The sequence below is a fragment of the Fonsecaea pedrosoi genome (assembly GCF_000835455.1).
Source record: "Fonsecaea pedrosoi CBS 271.37 unplaced genomic scaffold supercont1.4, whole genome shotgun sequence".
NCBI classification, from domain to species: Eukaryota; Fungi; Ascomycota; class Eurotiomycetes; order Chaetothyriales; family Herpotrichiellaceae; genus Fonsecaea; species Fonsecaea pedrosoi.
In genome coordinates this window covers 3027480-3045050 of record NW_013550612.1, presented here as the reverse complement: position 1 = coordinate 3045050, position 17571 = coordinate 3027480, and the positions used below count along the sequence as shown (strand labels likewise).

Sequence of the window (17571 nt, the reverse complement as noted above, 5' to 3'; positions counted from 1 at the left end):
CATATGGTACCCAAAAACAAAAGCCCGCAAAAATTGGGAATGGTTGCAATGGCCACGCTAGCAGACAACGTGGTGTTGGCGATCTGGGTGTAATAGAGTCGGACACAGAACGATTTCGTACCGCTCGGCATGTCTCCTATGTTTGTATTACTTTTGGATCTGGTTTGTAGTTGGGTAAGGTGTCTGCAATTTGTTTGTTTTCCAGGACATGTTTCGGATTCACTTTGGAGGACAAGCATCATCGTCTGTCTCGCTAGAGGTAGCAAGCAAAGGGAGTTGGTTCAGATCCAGAGGAGATTTACATCTTTAATAATTTGCATTCGATGGCGAAGACAGCGAACTCTTCCCCAGAACCTTCCCCTTTATATGTGAATCCCGTTACATCTGCGCACCTAGGTACCTATGTAGGTAGGCACCTTGGTACTCGATACATACAAGCTGTCGAGGTACTCGATAGGTAATACGTAGGTAGTGCCTAGGTACCCCATAATTTAAACCTCAGTCTAACCCGTACGACCCGACCCGTCGTGCCCGCCTACTACGGACACTACGGAGTAATTAATTTCTAGGTAGCGGAGACAAGCTCGAGGCTTGATCGAATGCCTATTGTACCCTAGCAAGCTAGGCACTACTCCAGAGTTAGTACCCTCGTGGCCTCGCCTAAGATGACGATAACGATTACCTACGCAGTACTCGGTACCTGTGACTCGGTGCTTGGGCTCGGAATTACAAGTCCTTGGATAAGCACAGGCACCTACCGAGTAACCTAGGTGCACCCGTAAGAGGAATATACATGTCCACCTACTAAGTATATGGTGTGTACTATTGCCACACGGATACACGGGTCGTCAGGCAATAGGAGCCGGATGCTTCCCAACCTCGCCTCGCGGAGGGGGTTAGGGAGTGCTCTGGAGGCCCAGGCACGCCCGCGGTATGCTTAAAAGCTTAACGTTGGATCCCCTGCCCCCTTGAGTTGCTTTCTAACTGTACAAAACTGTTCCGTCCCCGCCCCACCCCAAATGCGAGTATATGGACGACCTTGTTTGCGTCTGCCATTCAAAGGTTGGATAATGCATGGAGTCTCGAACAGCCTGACTCATTCAATTTTTCTTATCGCATCATGCCTGTTGGCGAATGATGGGTGCACAGTGGCTGCGGCCAATAAGGCGACGAATTTCAATTCGAAGCTGAGTTGCGCCCATAATCACTGACAATTCAGCCTGACAGCGGAACTGAGCAACATATCTCATCCTCTTCATTCTCAGTCAAGACTATTTGCTCATGGCTTGACCCTCAAGTCATATCAGGGAGATGTCGCTCAGTTTCGGTCTCGGCGACATTGACACGGCCATTAAATGGACCAAAACGCTTGCAAAAGCCCTTCGTGAGGCTGGGGGTTCTCGTGCGGAATACCAGCACCTGATCAGACGCCTTGACATCCTGCAGTCAACATTGAACCTCATTGCGGATCGAAGTCGAGGCCTCCCTCGGGAAGATCGCAAAGGCCTTAAAAAGGCCCTTGGCCACTGCAAGAAGAGCTTGGGGGCATTCAATAAAGGCATCCAGAAGTTTCACAACTATTTGAAGCGAAACGATCCAAGAGGAGGGCTGAGAGGCATACTGAAGCAGGTGCAGTCGCAGGCCGAGGCTCAAAACATCCAAGACTTCAGTCAAAGGCTGGACGACGATATAAAGGTGCTGCAACTTCACTTGCAGGCGATGTTGTGAGTGTTTAAGACTGTTCCAGGCTTTACATACTTGCGCTATTCTAACCCAGGTTAAGCAACCTTCCGCAGCAGGAGAGTGAGCAGGAATTTGCTCGAAGGTACTCAGAGCAAGACTACACACCTTGCGAGTATCACCAACGCGCTATCTGGAACACGCAGATGGAGATTGCGAATACAGCACGCGCATGCCACGTGCAACATCGACAGCTGCCTTGCCAGATACACAGACTTCCGCCCATCATCTTCATCGATGCCCAGAACAAGATTTCACACTTCCACATCGAGAACATCACCACTTTTCCAGCACTCAAGAATTTCTTGGAGTGCCAGTTCCCCGATGTTGGCCTCGTCAAAGTCAAGAGGGGCGAGTTCGCGATTCGCCGTAGAGGAGAGCCAACGGACGTTGATATGAGTTCACCCTTCCACGAATGGTTCGTGCCTGGAGGTGAATACAACATGAGCTTTGTCTTCGATGCAGAAGAAGAGCACACGGCTACTTGCCCGTCGTGCCACGCACGCACGGATGCGGCTCCGGGAGATGAAACCCAGTGGTAAGCAATCAGACAGCTAGCTAAAAGGACTTCCAAACTGAAGACCAACCTAGTGTTAGTTGTGGGATCCGATTCTGCCGTGTCACCGAAGAAGGGAGTTTGAGTGACAACACGGTTATGGGCAACTCTCCGCCATGCGACGGCAGCCAATCGAGTGCGAGGCCGAGGCCTACACGACGTCCCGATCAAGTATCCGATTTCCGGAGGGTCAAGCTTGTGCACAAACGGTTCAAAGATGTTGGAGGAACTGACAATCCAGCCTGTCAATGTCATGGCTGGGGTGGGTACGGGACAATTAGTGTTTATGATGCTACAGAAAACGTCACGCACTCGATATGTGTCCAATGCGGGCTTCCTACGCGCTGGGGGTTCGTGAATGAGACCATTTTTCGGGGTCTCGCTTGGATCGCGGGCTGCAATGACGGTCCTGGATGTTCCAACTTCGCGTCTTGTGTTCAGTGCCGCGAGTTAAGTCAACTATGGAGAGGTAGGAATAGGGATGGATAGTGCTGCCTCTTTCCGTACAGTCTATTCACATCGTTGAGCCCTTTTAGCTACGAGCAACGACACCAAATTCTATCAACGCTCCTGTGCCTTGCGAATTGACAGATTCTATTCCAATATGACCGGGCGATGGAGTGGCGCCATTGACTGAGTGACTGACGGACCTGGACCAATGTAATGAAATTAATAATGGCCGACCTATATTGCAGGGGAAGTTTGGGTCTAGCGAAGACGAGACGAGTGAATACGATGTAGAGGATAGTTTATCACTTTCATCACCCGAGACTCACGGCTTGTTGGAGTTCGATAGATATCTTTCGCCTCCAGCATCTAGAGAGTTACAAGCGGCCAGTGAAAGTCGTATTATGATTCCCTTTCCATTTTCCGTGTGTACAGACATACATACGTACAGACTCAAAGCGGTGTCTGCCGTGCGAAGACATAACGACCGTGCAGCCAGGCCCAGCATTCCTTCTTGTCTTGTCAGGTGTGATATTCCGGAACGTGACCTTTCCCTCCCTTTTCGCTCCTGTCGTGTCTCTTCTGAAGCGCCCGGATCGTAGACGGCGTCTTGGTTCTCCCCTCAAAGTTTACCGGGTATGCTCGCTCGTAGGGCACCTGATAGTTAGACCCTTTGAGATGGTATTCCGGTTTCGTTGGGGAAGCTGGGTAACTTCTCGAGCGATGACGCCACCGAAAGAAAATCACTTGAGTTGTGGGCGATCTTTCGGATGGAGGAAATAAGACAATACCATCCAGCCCACACATGATAGTGGAATCGAAGAAGTGTCGAGGTTTTCCATACGAAGGCCCGGAGAGGAGCACCAAGTCATCCCGCGTGCCGTTCCCAGACTGCATTCCTCTTACTCCAGCCACCCACATTCCGAATTCTAATGGGTCGTACTTGTCCGGAGGGCCCTTAAATAGTCCAGCGCTATTTTTTGTTCCCTGTCCAAAGATTGGATGGAGTGTAGATGGGCAATGTCAGACCTGCCACTCCGCGCCGGACCCGGAATATTTTCTCTTCAAGACTCTTCTCGATACTGCAAACTGGCGGAGCGGGGGCGATGCCGAAGGATGACTGTGTATGTGGCGGCAATTGTATCTCACACAATGTGGAGACTGCCAATTCCAACAATTGAGAAAAAAGCTCCCAGAGAGACACGTCCAGAGCCGCAGCTTGGGGAACAGGATAAAGACCCTTGGCCTTCAATTTCCTGACAAGGTCACCGAGGACGAGGGCGTCACAATTTGTGTTTTGTGAGCATTGCTGTATTTCGCCCTGATATGTCTCAAGGGTCTCGTTCAGGTAGGTGAGCAGGTCTTCTATGGCCGAAAGTCGACAGGATTCGATCTCGCCTTTATGCATGCACGGTTAGTTTTTTTTTTTTTTTTTTGAAACGACATCGACGGAGGTTATCCTTACTCGAAATTGCCGGTGGCAATGGGAGTCCGTTGTCGTCAAAGCGAGAATGACACGCGAAGATGGCTTTTCTGGTCAGTTCATTGTACTCCGGCGGTCTCTTGAGAACCCAGCAGATGTAAATCCAGTCGGCAATATGTGGAGTCGAAGTGTCACGATGCGGCCATAGACTTGGGAACCAGAGATCTGTGTACACTCCTGTAACCTCTTGAAGCTCGTACTTGTCGATCAGAACCACAATCGATTGTACGAGGGACGCTCCTGTTCAGTCCATGTATGATTCCCAGCAAGACCATCATAGCATCAGCATCGTCTTCGGGCAGTGGTACTCTGGACAATTGATTGCATCCGGGCACGACGCTTTCCTGAAATTTACCATCGAACATGGCGCGAAAGACCCGTGAAGCCATCGAGAGATGTTTGGACGACACTTTGGCTTCGATCTCTTGAGCCCCGCAGGGCACCGGTGCCTCTATGAGTGATGCTTCACTGGACGGCCCATCAAGGCCTTCAGGCCGCATGCCTTCATCATGTTCATCCTTCTTGTTGGGTTCTGTTCCCGCGTCATGGCCGAGTGCAGATGGAGTGATTCGTTGGTTCAGGATCAAAAGAACATCGCCAAGGGAGTCGTAACTGGGTTTCTGGCTCCCTGGAAGATACCAAGACCAGCGAGAAGGGTAGGAAGAGTTGGACTCTGGAGACGCCGCTGACATCGTCTGTAGCAACGAGGTTGACAAGCCGAGTCGAGCCGAAGAAGAGAGAGAGAGAGAGAGATGGGCGCATCGATGGGATCTGACTGAGGTTGGAAGCTTGGAAGTGACAGAGAAAAGGCGGTGTGAAGGAAGAGGTGAAGTGCCTGTGAGACCAAGTAGGTGTTCTTTGTTCTCTGTTCTAGACATTCACTCTTCGCAATAGTGACCTGGGGAATAACGCCACGTCAGTCACGCTAGAAGAATCAGAATTAACAACACGGAAAATGGGTCTATCTCCATCAGAATCCACTCACTGGTCCTGGGAGGAATTTCATGTGGTTCATGGCACTGTATTGTAATGTTTGCGATGAGTTCGCCGTACGATGCTCAGGGGCGACAACATGTCGAGCTCTTCCAAAACTCCGCCAGAAAAGCTCCTGTCCGCTCTCCACTTGAGGTCGAAGAGATGGACGATACCTGGTCGACCATACGCCATGCCGGTGTTTGTCCCATTCCATCTTTGGATGCTCCCTGCGTAAGTCGTTTGCTATCATGCCATCATAAAAGTCATGCTTCCTCCAAACATGATTCTACCCCTATAAGCGCCATCCTCAAAAGCCGACATGCTGAACGTGAACGCTTCGGAAATTCGTGCCTCTCAAGCCAGGTAGATGTAGGAAGGCTTTGCTGGGTCAGGACCCCTCTCCATGTACTCCTTCTCTATCAGCGATTCAATCTTCTTCTTAATCATATTGACATCGGGCTGGAAACGCGACGAGACCTGTGCCAGAGTCTCCGTCATCAGCTGTGCATGCGTCACAGTCTTGCGCGACTTCATGATCCGAACAATCGCAGCGTCGATGACAATCCCGCGCTCCTCTTCTGTCCGCTTCTGAGTCGCACGACGTTCTTCCGAGCTCTCGACCCGGTTAGCGCCGCCTCCCGCGACCACGCTCACTTTGATCTTGAGAAACTGGCTGGTGAAATCTTCATTGAAGTAAAATTTGTCTGATGGCTTGATGTCTTTCGTCATAGGCTCTTTGCGAAGGACCTTCCATTTACTCACCAACGATAGTGACTGGAGGTTCCGCACGAGCTCAGGCTTGGGAATGTTGGTTTCAGCCATGATTTGCTCAAAGGTATAACATTCCCCTGGTGCGAGATCGTTGAAGAGCATGAGAATAATCATTGCATAGGTCGAGACATTGAGTTCGTATCGCCGCGTTTTCCCACCGTTCGTGAATGTAGCTCTCATGTCGGCATCACCGAGACTGGGCATCCAAGTCAACTTTCTCCCAGTATGCCTATCCAGGTAGAATCTCTCAAATCTCTGCCGCACCTGTTCAACCGGAGCTGGAAACTTGCATTCGGTCTTGGCAGCGTTTTCATCGGGCTTGCTGAGCGTTTCGAAGGGCCAAATAGTCGTGGTCAAGACTCTGCATTCCAGCTCCACACGTTTGGGATCGCGGTCGCCGAGCTTGTCAACGTATTTCTTGTATTTGATGTTGAGATCATCTGACGTCTCCGTATCTCTAATGAGACCTTCCAGCTTCTGGGTGAACTGGTTCCCAATTTTCATCTTCATCTTTGAGAGCATCTCGCGTTCCATTTCTCGACTGACTGATTTCTTCATCAGGAGACGCTTCGCCATGTGCCTCTTATAGTATGTCTCGAACGTGTCCTTGTTTGCAAGGTATTGCAAAAGCAAAATGCCGTCTTCGAGAACTATGTCCACCTCCTTGTCACTCTTGTCCTTTCCACCCCGTTTCAGATATTCATCGAGGAAAAGAGATAGATGTTCTGCGCTTCGGTCGTTGATATTGATGAAATCCTGGAATGAGTTCTGTAGAGCTTTCTCTAGGATTGTATCTTTCTGGAATGCTTCTTTCCAGATTTTGTCAAACTTTGCCTGCAGCATGAGAACCTGATCTACCCACATGATGGCGGCATGGGTCTGTTGATTCAGCGCCTTCTCCTGTTGTATGCCTTTGCCGTCAGCACCGGCTTTCTGCGTGGCCTTCGCTGCGGGTGCGGCTTCACCAATGACATTTGCAACCTTGTTGATGTCCGTGCCGAGCTCTATCACTCGCTTCTTGACCACATCCTTCAGCGCAGTCTTCCGCGGGTCCACTCTGCTAACGAGTTCGTACACATTGGCAAGATCTTGAATTTTGTCATTGTCCAGCATGCTCTGCACCCCAGTGCCCTCCATGTTGATGACTTCGCGAATATGAGCAGAAATGAGCTCCGTTTCCACGACAGCTTTGACTTTATGTTCTGTAAGTTGGGAGATGGTCTGCTGGCAACGCTCTTGTTCTTCGGCCAAACGTTTCCTTGCGTGGGTGCAAAACGAACTTGCGTCGGCCTCGACCAACAAAGTTTGGCCTTCGGTCGTATAGAACTCCCGACTCGCTTGCAGGAACAGAGGCTCGAATGACGTGAGGTATAGTTTGCTGGATTCTTCATCCCTGTACGAGTCGTAGACGCCCTCCAACATGTAGCAACAAGCACGAACCAACGGTCGATCAATGATTTCACCTTTGCGTTCAGACTTGATCATATCAAGTAGAACAGTGTTCAATAGACCGAGGACAGTGAGTGGCGGTTCAGTTTCCAAAGTACTCTCAAGAACCCTCATCCGAAACAGCGTCATTGAGGCGGAAAAAATTGGTGGTCTCTTCTTATCTTGGGCATACATGCGGTCCTGTGTCGGTTATAAGCATCGTATCAGCGCATCAGAGAAATATCCGAGACACTTACCATGTACATCAGAACGTCGGTGATCATCCCCATGCAGAGTTGATGATCGGCAAAGGCATCCTTGAGAGCTCTAATATACCTCTCACCAGCGACTCTGCTCTCTTCCGATATGGCGGCGTGTCTGTCCATGCGATCTGCTAGGAGTGCAGGTGTTACCAGACTGTGTATCTTCGTTCGCACATTGTTCCACAGCCATAACGATATCAACTCCGCGACCCTGTCGTACAGCATATCCTGCTTTTTCTTCAAGACTAGCTTGTATGCATTGCGGAAGAGTTCTTCAAACGAGAGTTTAGAGGCATTTTTGGCAAAAATCTCGTGGAAAGCGGTAGATAAAGTGTTCCATGTTGAGTCGAAGTCGACATCGTCTTTTGCCAGACCCTAACAAGAAGACATATTAGCACGTGACAGGGGAGAAGGTAGACTGGCATTGTGCAGAATCGTGACAGTCGATATGGTGCGGAAAATCGAGGCAGGTTGAAGTGATATGTCGTAGGCTCAGGGAACGAACAAAGGCGGTTGCAAACTTCACCGAAATCGCAGTCTGCGAGACAGTCTCAGAGGCAAGGCACGTACTCTTCTCGGGGCTTTGATCTTTGAGCCACCTTTCTTAGCCAACATGATGGGCAGGACACATTGCCTGCACTAAGGCAGCCCTTGAGGTTGCGTTGTTTCCAAAAGGCTGAGCTGATGTTGAGTTGAGGAGCAGGTGGAAAGGACTTTTGGAGAAGTGAAGTCTCACGACGGTCAAGGAAGTTGACAGCCTCAGAAGATGACGGTCTAGTCTTGCTCTCAAATACCTTGCCAGGCCGATGCATGGACCAAGAGAATGAGGGGGGGAAGGGACCTTTCGCTGGTAATTGTAGTCGCTGTGTTCCTTCAGCCGCCTGGACGCCACTGTGCTGGAGCAAGGCGTTGCGAGGTGGCACGCCGCCCTAAAATGGCCGGAGACGGATCGGAAAATCAAAAGACCTTTGACCTTTTCTCGGAGAAAACCTTCGTCATCGGAGAATTGCCTTCACTACGAGGTACCCAAAGTGCCATTTTCTTCTCAATTCACATTTCTCAGGTTTGAGGCAGCATGCGATCGATATCTCATGCTGTGCCGAGGGCGGCAGGCAGCCTCTTCGCGTTCCAGTCGATCAGAAATTCCGCGCGGCTTCCATCGCTCGCGTCGAGAAGTCCACTAGCATGGCGACAGCCAACTCCATCTCGTCGCCCTTTTTTACCGATCAATCGACACAACTCGTCATTAGCTGTGCCCGGAGCCAAAGAACAGCCGTCTGAAGGGCGAGATGAGCCTTCCTACGAACTGAGCTTTACCTGCAAGCCCTGTCTCTACAGATCCACACACCGCATCACTAAACATGGCTACCACCGCGGAACGGTCCTGGTTACGTGCCCCTCGTGCAAAGGGCGGCACGTTATTGCCGATCACCTCAAAATATTCTTGGACAAGAGCTCGACACTTGAAGACATACTGAGAAAGAAAGCAGCCGCTGGCGAAGATTTCAGCAAACTGTTGAAGAAAGGGAGATTAGGCATCCGACCGGGTGAACTGGTGGGCAACGAGGGCGAGGAGGATCTTGAGTTTTGGGAGGATGGGACTGAGTCTGTGCACACACCGATCGAGGAAAAGCAGGGGGGCCAACAGGGTTGAGACTGCAATCGACACAAACAGCCACGGAACGCACCTGGATGATCTCTGTGCCCCACCATGTCTACAAGTTAACGAACACGATCAAATTTTCGGTGTCGAGGTTTAGCTGTGATAGCAGCCTTTCACACTCAGCTCAAGGGTCCGTGGCCTCAACTTCAACTCGTCAGAATATCAGGCTCTCTTGCGTCCAATGCTGTTCTCACCAGAATCGGAGGAGATAGCAATATTCTTATCGAGATCAGGAAACACCGATCGCAGCCAACTCCACTCTACCGTTCAGCATCCGGCTCACCAAGTATTCAGGCGAGCTTGTCGGCCGAACTCGAACCCTGACACTCTATTACCATTCGGAATGTGCTAGGGCCATTCCAGCTGACATGGCATTGTACTATATATTGAGCAGTTCTTGTTGCATTTGGAGATTTCCCTTCGCCTGGAGGAACCTCGTCATCAGCCAAGACTGTCTCGCGCGAAACCATGTACAACATTTTTTGGGGTAGGATAGACGTCTGTTCAAAAGTGATAATATCATTGATTTCTGAAGTCCATGTCTCTACCGCTCCAACGATATTTTGTCCCAGCCAACGCGCCGAATCAAGCAACCTGTGGAATCTCCAACGCCAGCATATGTTTTTCTTATCGCTCTAGCACACCCAGGACGGATCGTGTTAGTACTCTCTCCCCATGTCCAGAACAGACAGGGTCATCTCTCTAATGGCCATTAACCACCCCCTCCCGGACCAGATACACCCTCGCCTCCCAGGGAGTCAGGTACTTGCCGACCTCATCGCCCTGTGCGAGATTGCTGACCAACAGCTCCTTGGTGACGGCGGCGCCATCCAGGCCCAAACCGGGCGGATAATGCAAAGGCTGGGTATCGTCGGAAAAGTTCAGGAAGACGAGCAACTTGCGGTCGCCGTCCGGGTGGGTCTTTGTGAAGGTGAAGACGTCCTGGTCGTAGGGGTCCCAGACGTGAAAGTCGCGGCCGAAGACGGTGAAGTCGGCGTGGCGGCGGCGCAGCTTGATCATGGCCTTCCAGAAGGAGAGGACCGAGCTGGGGTCGCGACGCTGCGCGGCGACGTTGACGGCCTCATAGTCGTCGTGCACGCGGATCCAGGGTTTCTTGGCCGTGGTGAAGCCCGCGTTGGCCGTCGCGTCCCACTGCACGGGCAGGCGGGCGTTGTCGCGGCCGACCAGCTGCAGGCCCTTCATGGCCTTCTTCAGCCAGAGCGGGTCGTCGTGGTGCCGGGTCTTGACGTCGTTGTAGGCGTTGAGCGAATCAATGTCCCGCAGCTCCTCGACGCCCCAGTGCTCCGGGTGGTTATACATGCCGATCTCCTGGCCCTGGTAGATGAACAGCGTACCCGTCAGCGTGCACATCAGCACCGTCAGCATCTTGGCCGCCTTCTCTCGCCACTGTGGCTTGTCCGTGGCGAACCGCGTCAGGCTGCGACCCTGGTCGTGGTTTTCTAGGAAAACTGTCGTCCAAGCGTCGGTGCCCTCGGTCAGCCGCTGCACCTTGCGGATGGCCTCTTTGAACTGGGGCAACGTGTGCCGGACAGTGTGGTGCTTCTTGCCACCTCCTCCGTTTGGCGTGCCCAGGTTGACCACGTCGAAATCGAAGACACAGCTCAGCTCACGCGCCTCGGACGACACGTATTTCAACACCTCTGCCGCCTCGGTGCCGGGGAGTTCGCCGACGATCAAGATGTCGCCGTACTTGTCGAGGACCTGTTGACGTTGTTCCCTGAACCATTCGTGCATGCGAGGGCCATTGATGTAAAATTCTTCGGCCGGCTGGAATTCCTCCCCGTGCAGTTTCGTCACTGCGTCCGGGAACGACGTGTCCTTGGAGTACAGGTTGCAGGCGTCCACACGGAACCCGTCGACGCCCCTGTCGAGCCAGAACTCGATGGCGGATTTGTAGATGGCCTTGCGCGTCTCCTCGTTCTCCCAGTTCAGATCCGGCTGCTCCTTGACAAACAGGTGCAGGTAATACTGGTCCCGCTCTTCACAGTACTCCCATGCGCTGCCGCCGAAGATGGACCGCCAGTTGCTCGGGGGCTGTCTCTTGCCGTTGACGATTTTCGGATCCCGCCAGACATACCAATCGGCGTACCTGTTGGTCCTGCTCTTGCGCGACTCTTGGAACCAGGCATGCTGGTCGCTGGTGTGGTTGATGACCAGGTCGAGGATCAACTTCATCCCGCGGTCGTGGCACTCCTTGATCAGCCGATCCATGTCGGCCAGTGTCCCGTAGGCGGGATAGACGTCCTCGTAGTTGGAGATGTCGTAACCCATGTCCTTTTGGGGTGAGTCGTACATGGGCGAGAGCCATATTGTCTCCACCCCGAGATCTTGCAGGTATGGCAATGTACTGATGATCCCGGGGATATCACCGATTCCATCACCATTGCTGTCCTTGTATGAAGCCGGCCAGATTTGGTAACAGGTGCTGGCTTTCCACCAGTTGGGCTTTGACGCCGACATTGTTATGATCCGAGCGGTTTAATGAGAGACGGTACAGACTTCTGGAAAAGTGAATGTGAGTTGTTGGTGTGAGCGTCCGTGCCAGGGAGATCACACAGCAAGTACCTTATTTAAGGAGGTTTCCACCTGGGCAACAAGGCCATCAAGAATGACGGACCGCCTTCTAGATCAGTTTTAGGTGAGGTTCATCTGAGGGCAGAATGAGATGGTGATGAGCGTAGCATTCGGCGAAACTCTGCCAGAAAGGTATCAAAGCGTTACAAACGGGAAGTATATACGCTGGTGTTCTAGGCTGTGTGGGTACAACTATCCATCGCAACCCGTGATATGTACAATCTGCGGGATGGTTGTGTGGAGAGAGCATTTAGAGGGAATTGTGAGCTTCTGAGTTTGTCCGAGAGTTTGGCCGTGTAAAAAGCATATTTAGTGTCCAGTTCTCGGTGATAATAATAAAAGGAGATTCCAGCCCGAGAATAGTGACATGAACTCTCCTTCCCTTTGTAACAAAGAAATTGTCGGGTTGGTGAAAGTGAGTCTCTCTTTCCATCAATGGAACGATTGTCATTCATGTGAGTGACTTGACTTCCTCCACTTTTCTCTCCAGACTTTGTACATAACCCGAGTCCATGATTGGCTGTCCCTCAATGTCGTTCCAACCACAATTGAACTATCATGAAACTATTCCAGCCATTGGCCTCAATGGGCCCCCGGGGGCCCCTTGGTTGACCGGTCCGGACTAGACAACAAAAAGGCAGCTGATTGAAGCTCGACCGACTCCTCTTGGTCGCCTGATGTGATTGCTGCCTACCTGTCGCAGTCGAAGATCTAGCCTATCTCAGCCTGGTCCAGCTTCATATAAATTGGTGGATTGGAATCATTATTTTCTTTCCTTCTTTTTTTCCCCCTTTCTATACTCGTGTGCTCTCTCTCTCTGTGTGTATGTGTTTGTGGATCTAGAAAACATGTTGAATCAGTTCCCACTCGAGGTCTTGGTGCACGTCCTCTCCTTCTTGGACCGGGACCATCTTCAGGCTGTCCGCCTCGTCAACAGGGCCCTGGCCAGCAAAGTTGGGCCTTTCTTGTTTCGAACCATCCATGTCTCGTATCTCACACTAAAACGACTCGTCGACATCAGTCATCACCCTACACTTTGTCAGGCCGTCGAGGAGCTTCGGTACCAGGAGTTCAGCTTTGACATCAATGTCGATGACGAGACGTGGAACCAGCCAGAAACCCCTCTAGCACATAGACTGCACAGGAACGAGGGCATGACCAGCATGATCGCCGAGTTCATTGTCAAACGCAAGAAACTGGCCATCGACTACACGGGAGAAGACTCGGAGGCGTCGGGTCTGGACGAAGGCGATACCGCATTAGCTGAGGCGGAGCGAAGACCCAGTGACGACGACATCCGAGACATGATATCTGCAGTCAGAGGCATGTACGCCGATACGGCGCACTCCCAAAAGCCCCATTTCCTCTATGGATTCTTTCGCGAGATTTTTCAACGCCTCCCCAATCTCCGGCGAGTCATCTGTGTCGAGGCCGAGACTGACGCTGATTGCCTCGCACTGGATTCTTCATGCTTGGAACAAATGGGCGCTTTGAAACGCCTCAGGCAAGTCTTCCCCCTGCCAGACTATGGTGTCAGGTCCTGGCTCCAACCCGACGTACGGCACTGGCCGTCGCATGGGTTCATGGGCGCCTGGCGTGCTTTGAGTGACCCAACGCTGGACACTGGTATCCAACACCTCGAAATCCGACGAAACAGCAATCTATTCCTCCAGCGCGGCGTCTTTGTGCAGGATCTGGGACCCGATGCCGAGAACCTCGAACACGGCTTTCGTAACCTGACCGTCCTCTGCCTCTGCCTCGAGGTGAAAACCCTGTCCCCACTGAATGCGATCCCCCATGCCCACGTCCTAGCCACAGCCCTCGCCCGGGCGTCGAACCTGAGACGGCTCGAGCTCTGCTTCATGTCATACAGCTTCAGCCTCCCCTCTGTGCTCGGCACCTCGTATGGAGAGCCCACGCACGTGGGGATCCCGTTCGGTGACGCCGACCGTGGTCGAGACAACGTCTTGCCCTTTGTCTCGTTTCCGTTCCTCGACACGTTGGTGCTCGAGGAAGCCGACTTTACCGCCGACCAGATCTGCGCGTGGCTGTTCATGCAACCGAGACTGAGACATCTGATTCTGAGAAGACCGTACCTGCGGGGGCGGTGGGAGGACGTGGTCGAGAGGTGGTCGTCAAACCCGGATTTTACGCTCGACTCGCTTGAGCTGGTCAGCCCCTGGGACCACGACAATCGAGACTTGGAAGAGGACACGCAACACATGGACAGGGTGCAGGTTCCGGCGCGCGTGTCAAGCGGTGCCGTCCTCGACTTTGTCAAGCGTGGCGGCACGAACCCTTTTGCACGCCGGCGGTGGAAGCTATTCTGTGGCTCGGAGGGGAGGACGAGGGATCCCGACGCTTCTGCCACTGCCACTGACGCCACTGCCGACGACGACAACCTAGATGCCTACTCCGATATATCCGAGTGGTTACCCGCGGACCATCCCACGCCTGTCGAAGACCCCGACGGGCCCGAATTCGACGAAGACTATGACTTTGACGCCGAGCGAGACAGCGACATGGATATGGACATGACTTTGTGATAAGGGAATGAGTTAAGTGGGCGAGCCAGACCCGAACGAACTCGACTCGACTGGCCGCCAGCCTACTTTGACTATTTCCTTTTATTCCCCCCCCCCCTCTTTCTTTTTTTCTTAGTAGGTTTCAAGTCTTGTTTGAGGCGAGGAATATAGTATGGGATGGGACGAGATAGGGTGATATGATATGAAGTGATATGCTATGTTGGGAGAACAAAGAACCGCGGTGCACGATCGATATATTATCATGATATGGATAATGGAACGAATGGAATGGGATGGGATGTGATGGAAAGTGACCTACAGAGGTTTCACTGCCGCCGAGCCGGAGCCGGCGCGAGCGCCAGTACTAGAACGCGAATGTGCGAACGTATAAACGCTCAAAGGGGGAAGGGAAAGAAAGACAAGGATGATGGCGAGGGCGGGCGGGCAGGCAAGCGAGCGAGCGAACGATGTTTTTGGTATCTCCTTACAAAAAAGTAATTTCATGGTCTTTAAGAATACTTGAAATCTGGGATCGGAGTGGGTCAGGTTGGATCAAACGTAGGCAGGCAGGTCATACTGAGAGGTCAAAACAAAGAAAGCAAGCAAACAAGGATTGAATGTATTTGGGCCTGGTATTCACACTTCACACTTTTAAATCTCTAGAGAGTCATGTGTGTGTATGTATGCTCTGTAGATCACTCTTGACTTCATTCCCAGATCTCTCATCCATTTAAGAAGCATGCATAGGTATTTAACCCCGACATAGCACCCGCCACGAGATACTTCTGCATCGTGATTCTCCCACCACCACCGAAATCCGTGCCTACTTTGAATCCATGAAGAGGGACTACAGGTCCATTGCCATCCTGCGGAGAGTCCGCACCGTGTTTTCGTTCCACCTCCCTTGGACAATCTCACATTCTCACATCGTGCCCAAACCATGCTTCGCTTCGCCATCACTCATTGTCCTTGACGTCAATGACGGTGGACTTGAACTTCCGGGCGGGAATCTTGCGGTTGAACAAGATATCGCTCTCGCGGTACGAGCGGTGCTTGAGCTCCGGGAGGAAGAAGAAGGCCATGACCCAGCAGACACAGGCGGTGCCGCCCCAGACGTAGCCGCACTTGCCTGCGAGGTTCCAGCCCGTGGGGTTAAGCATCTTCGAGGCGAGGTAGATCATGGGGATCTCGGCGACGTAGTAGGCGGCGCGGCCGACACCGGTGCTCAAGGCCCGCAGGCGGACCGACGACGTCTCGGCGATGATGGTGTACGAGATGGGGCCCATGCAGCCGGCGAAGACGAACGAGATGAGGATCCCCAGCACCGCCTGGGCGTAGTTGGTCGCGCTGCTCTGTGACACCGACGCGCAGATGCCCAGCACGAACAGTAGCGTGATGTTGACCGCCGTGCCCCAGAGGTAGATGGTTCGGCGGCCGAACCAGGCCGTGAGGAACCACGAGCCCGCGTTGGCGCAGAATTGGAGACACGAGTTGATTAGATTGAGCTCAAAGGCACGATTGGTCGAGATCCCGGCCTCTACAAACGGGAGGAGTTAGCTATTGTCTCTATGCTTCTGTCACGAAGAAAGAAGAGATACTTACGTTCAAAGAAAAAGGTCGCTTGGTTGGCAATCAGGTTACCCGCAAAGTTCTGCGACGCGTACATGAGGCAAATAATGGTCGTTCGTCTCAGATCCGTGCCTTTGAAAAGGTCGAGGAGCGTAGGAGTGCCGCCTTGGCGCAATTCAATTTCCACAGTCCGTTCCATCATCGCGAGTGTTTGTTCAGCATGCTCGGTGGATTTCGTACCCAGGCGCTTGATGGAGCGCAGGGCCTCCTGCTTGCGGCCACGACGAACGAGCCACCAAGGTGATTCCGGGCCGAGGAAGATGAGAATCAATAGCGGTGTCTGGAAGAGTCAGCGCGTTCTGCTCTAGTCCTAAAATTCTAAAGGAGGAGCTCACAGGGAAGATCCACTGCAAGGCGAGAGGCACTCGCCAGGCCCACTGGTCGTTTCGCTTATTGTAGCCATAGGTGGCTGCGGCGACAATGATTTGACCAACAGACCAAGCCATCTGTAGACTGGCCGTGCAAGCGCCTCGAAGGACGAGGGGCACAATCTCACTGGCGTAGGCGGGCGAGTTCGCAATGAAGAATCCCCAAGGGACGCCTTCCAGTGCCTGTCCAACTGTAAGAACCGCGAGAGAGTCGGCCTAATCATCAAGTAGATGTGGTCAGTGGATAAGCTTGGTAAGGCGTTCGTGATAACTCACAAAGAACGAAATGAAAATCGTGGCATTCATCAGCACCAGGGCCAAGATGGTTGTCCAGCGGTAGCCGAGACGATTGGTAACAGGTCCAGCCAGGAAGACGCCGACAAAAGCACCGCATTGGCCAGATTGGAAGAGGGCGCTCTGCCATCTTGTTGGGATAGCATAGCCGCCGTCCTTGAGTAAGACGCCGAATCTTCGTTGGAAGACGGGAAGCGCAACAAAGTTGCCGTTCAGAAACATGTCGAATGCTTCCATGACCTGAAGGAGGCATCTGCTGTCAGCTCTACCTTTGAGGGTTGCGATCTTGCGACTGGACTCACAATGGTGAAGCACATGATAAATGCATATAGACATGCCCAGGGGTGCTGCTTGACCGCCGCCCACATGGTCATGCCATGTTCACGGACCTCGCCATCGACGGCATCGCTCATCAGATCCGGGTTGACCAAGACCTCAGCATGATCAAGGTCGGACTTCTCGCTCGAGTGCAACTCGCCCTTGGGCTCATCCAGGACTTCGGAGTGAAGGACATCGCTCTGAGGACCCTGGTGCAACTCTCCCTTTGACTTGTCGCTATCCGACGACATTTTGAGAATGCTGCTCGCTATACCACTGGGACAATGTGGTAGAGGGACAAAGATCAGAGGTCGAAGGGAAAGGCGAGTTGGGTCTTAAGACTCCCTTGCCCACTTGACTTGGAGGCAATCCCTCCGGTGTGACTTTCGCCATATGCATCCAAATTCCGGTGGTGGTACATTGTGAGCCTCACGGTTGGAGCTCCCCCGGTGGGCAATACCGCCACGCGAGATCCTGTGTAATTGCTCGCTGCCAGTGAGACCGACCTGCCACATA

The 17571-nt window shown here is 52.5% G+C and overlaps 7 protein-coding genes across 7 annotated transcripts; 3 read left to right on the top strand and 4 right to left on the bottom strand.

Moving 5' to 3' along the window:
• Positions 1-1311: 1311 nt before the first annotated feature.
• Positions 1312-2282, top strand: Z517_06897 (uncharacterized protein; the record flags this gene model as incomplete). Its single annotated transcript, XM_013428636.1, has 2 exons — positions 1312-1724; positions 1778-2282. 2 exons carry the CDS (start codon positions 1312-1314, stop codon positions 2280-2282), a joined length of 918 nt encoding a protein of 305 aa, XP_013284090.1.
• A 1434-nt stretch (positions 2283-3716) lies between these two features.
• Positions 3717-4918, bottom strand: Z517_06896 (uncharacterized protein; the record flags this gene model as incomplete). The annotated part of the gene is made up of 3 exons (XM_013428635.1): positions 3717-4141; positions 4209-4466; positions 4582-4918. The coding sequence occupies 3 exons, from the start codon at positions 4916-4918 to the stop codon at positions 3717-3719; spliced, it is 1020 nt and encodes a 339-aa protein (XP_013284089.1).
• A 637-nt stretch (positions 4919-5555) lies between these two features.
• Positions 5556-8278, bottom strand: Z517_06895 (uncharacterized protein; the record flags this gene model as incomplete). The annotated part of the gene is made up of 3 exons (XM_013428634.1): positions 5556-7601; positions 7658-8038; positions 8234-8278. The coding sequence occupies 3 exons, from the start codon at positions 8276-8278 to the stop codon at positions 5556-5558; spliced, it is 2472 nt and encodes an 823-aa protein (XP_013284088.1).
• Positions 8279-8738: 460 nt separating this feature from the next.
• Positions 8739-9317, top strand: Z517_06894 (uncharacterized protein; the record flags this gene model as incomplete). The annotated part of the gene is made up of 1 exon (XM_013428633.1): positions 8739-9317. One exon carries the CDS (start codon positions 8739-8741, stop codon positions 9315-9317), a length of 579 nt encoding a protein of 192 aa, XP_013284087.1.
• A 711-nt stretch (positions 9318-10028) lies between these two features.
• On the bottom strand, positions 10029-11807 carry Z517_06893 (uncharacterized protein; the record flags this gene model as incomplete). The annotated part of the gene is made up of 1 exon (XM_013428632.1): positions 10029-11807. One exon carries the CDS (start codon positions 11805-11807, stop codon positions 10029-10031), a length of 1779 nt encoding a protein of 592 aa, XP_013284086.1.
• Positions 11808-12769: 962 nt separating this feature from the next.
• On the top strand, positions 12770-14467 carry Z517_06892 (uncharacterized protein; the record flags this gene model as incomplete). The annotated part of the gene is made up of 1 exon (XM_013428631.1): positions 12770-14467. One exon carries the CDS (start codon positions 12770-12772, stop codon positions 14465-14467), a length of 1698 nt encoding a protein of 565 aa, XP_013284085.1.
• A 935-nt stretch (positions 14468-15402) lies between these two features.
• Positions 15403-17306, bottom strand: Z517_06891 (uncharacterized protein; the record flags this gene model as incomplete). The annotated part of the gene is made up of 5 exons (XM_013428630.1): positions 15403-15983; positions 16049-16355; positions 16411-16659; positions 16720-16977; positions 17040-17306. 5 exons carry the CDS (start codon positions 17304-17306, stop codon positions 15403-15405), a joined length of 1662 nt encoding a protein of 553 aa, XP_013284084.1.
• Positions 17307-17571: the final 265 nt, after the last annotated feature.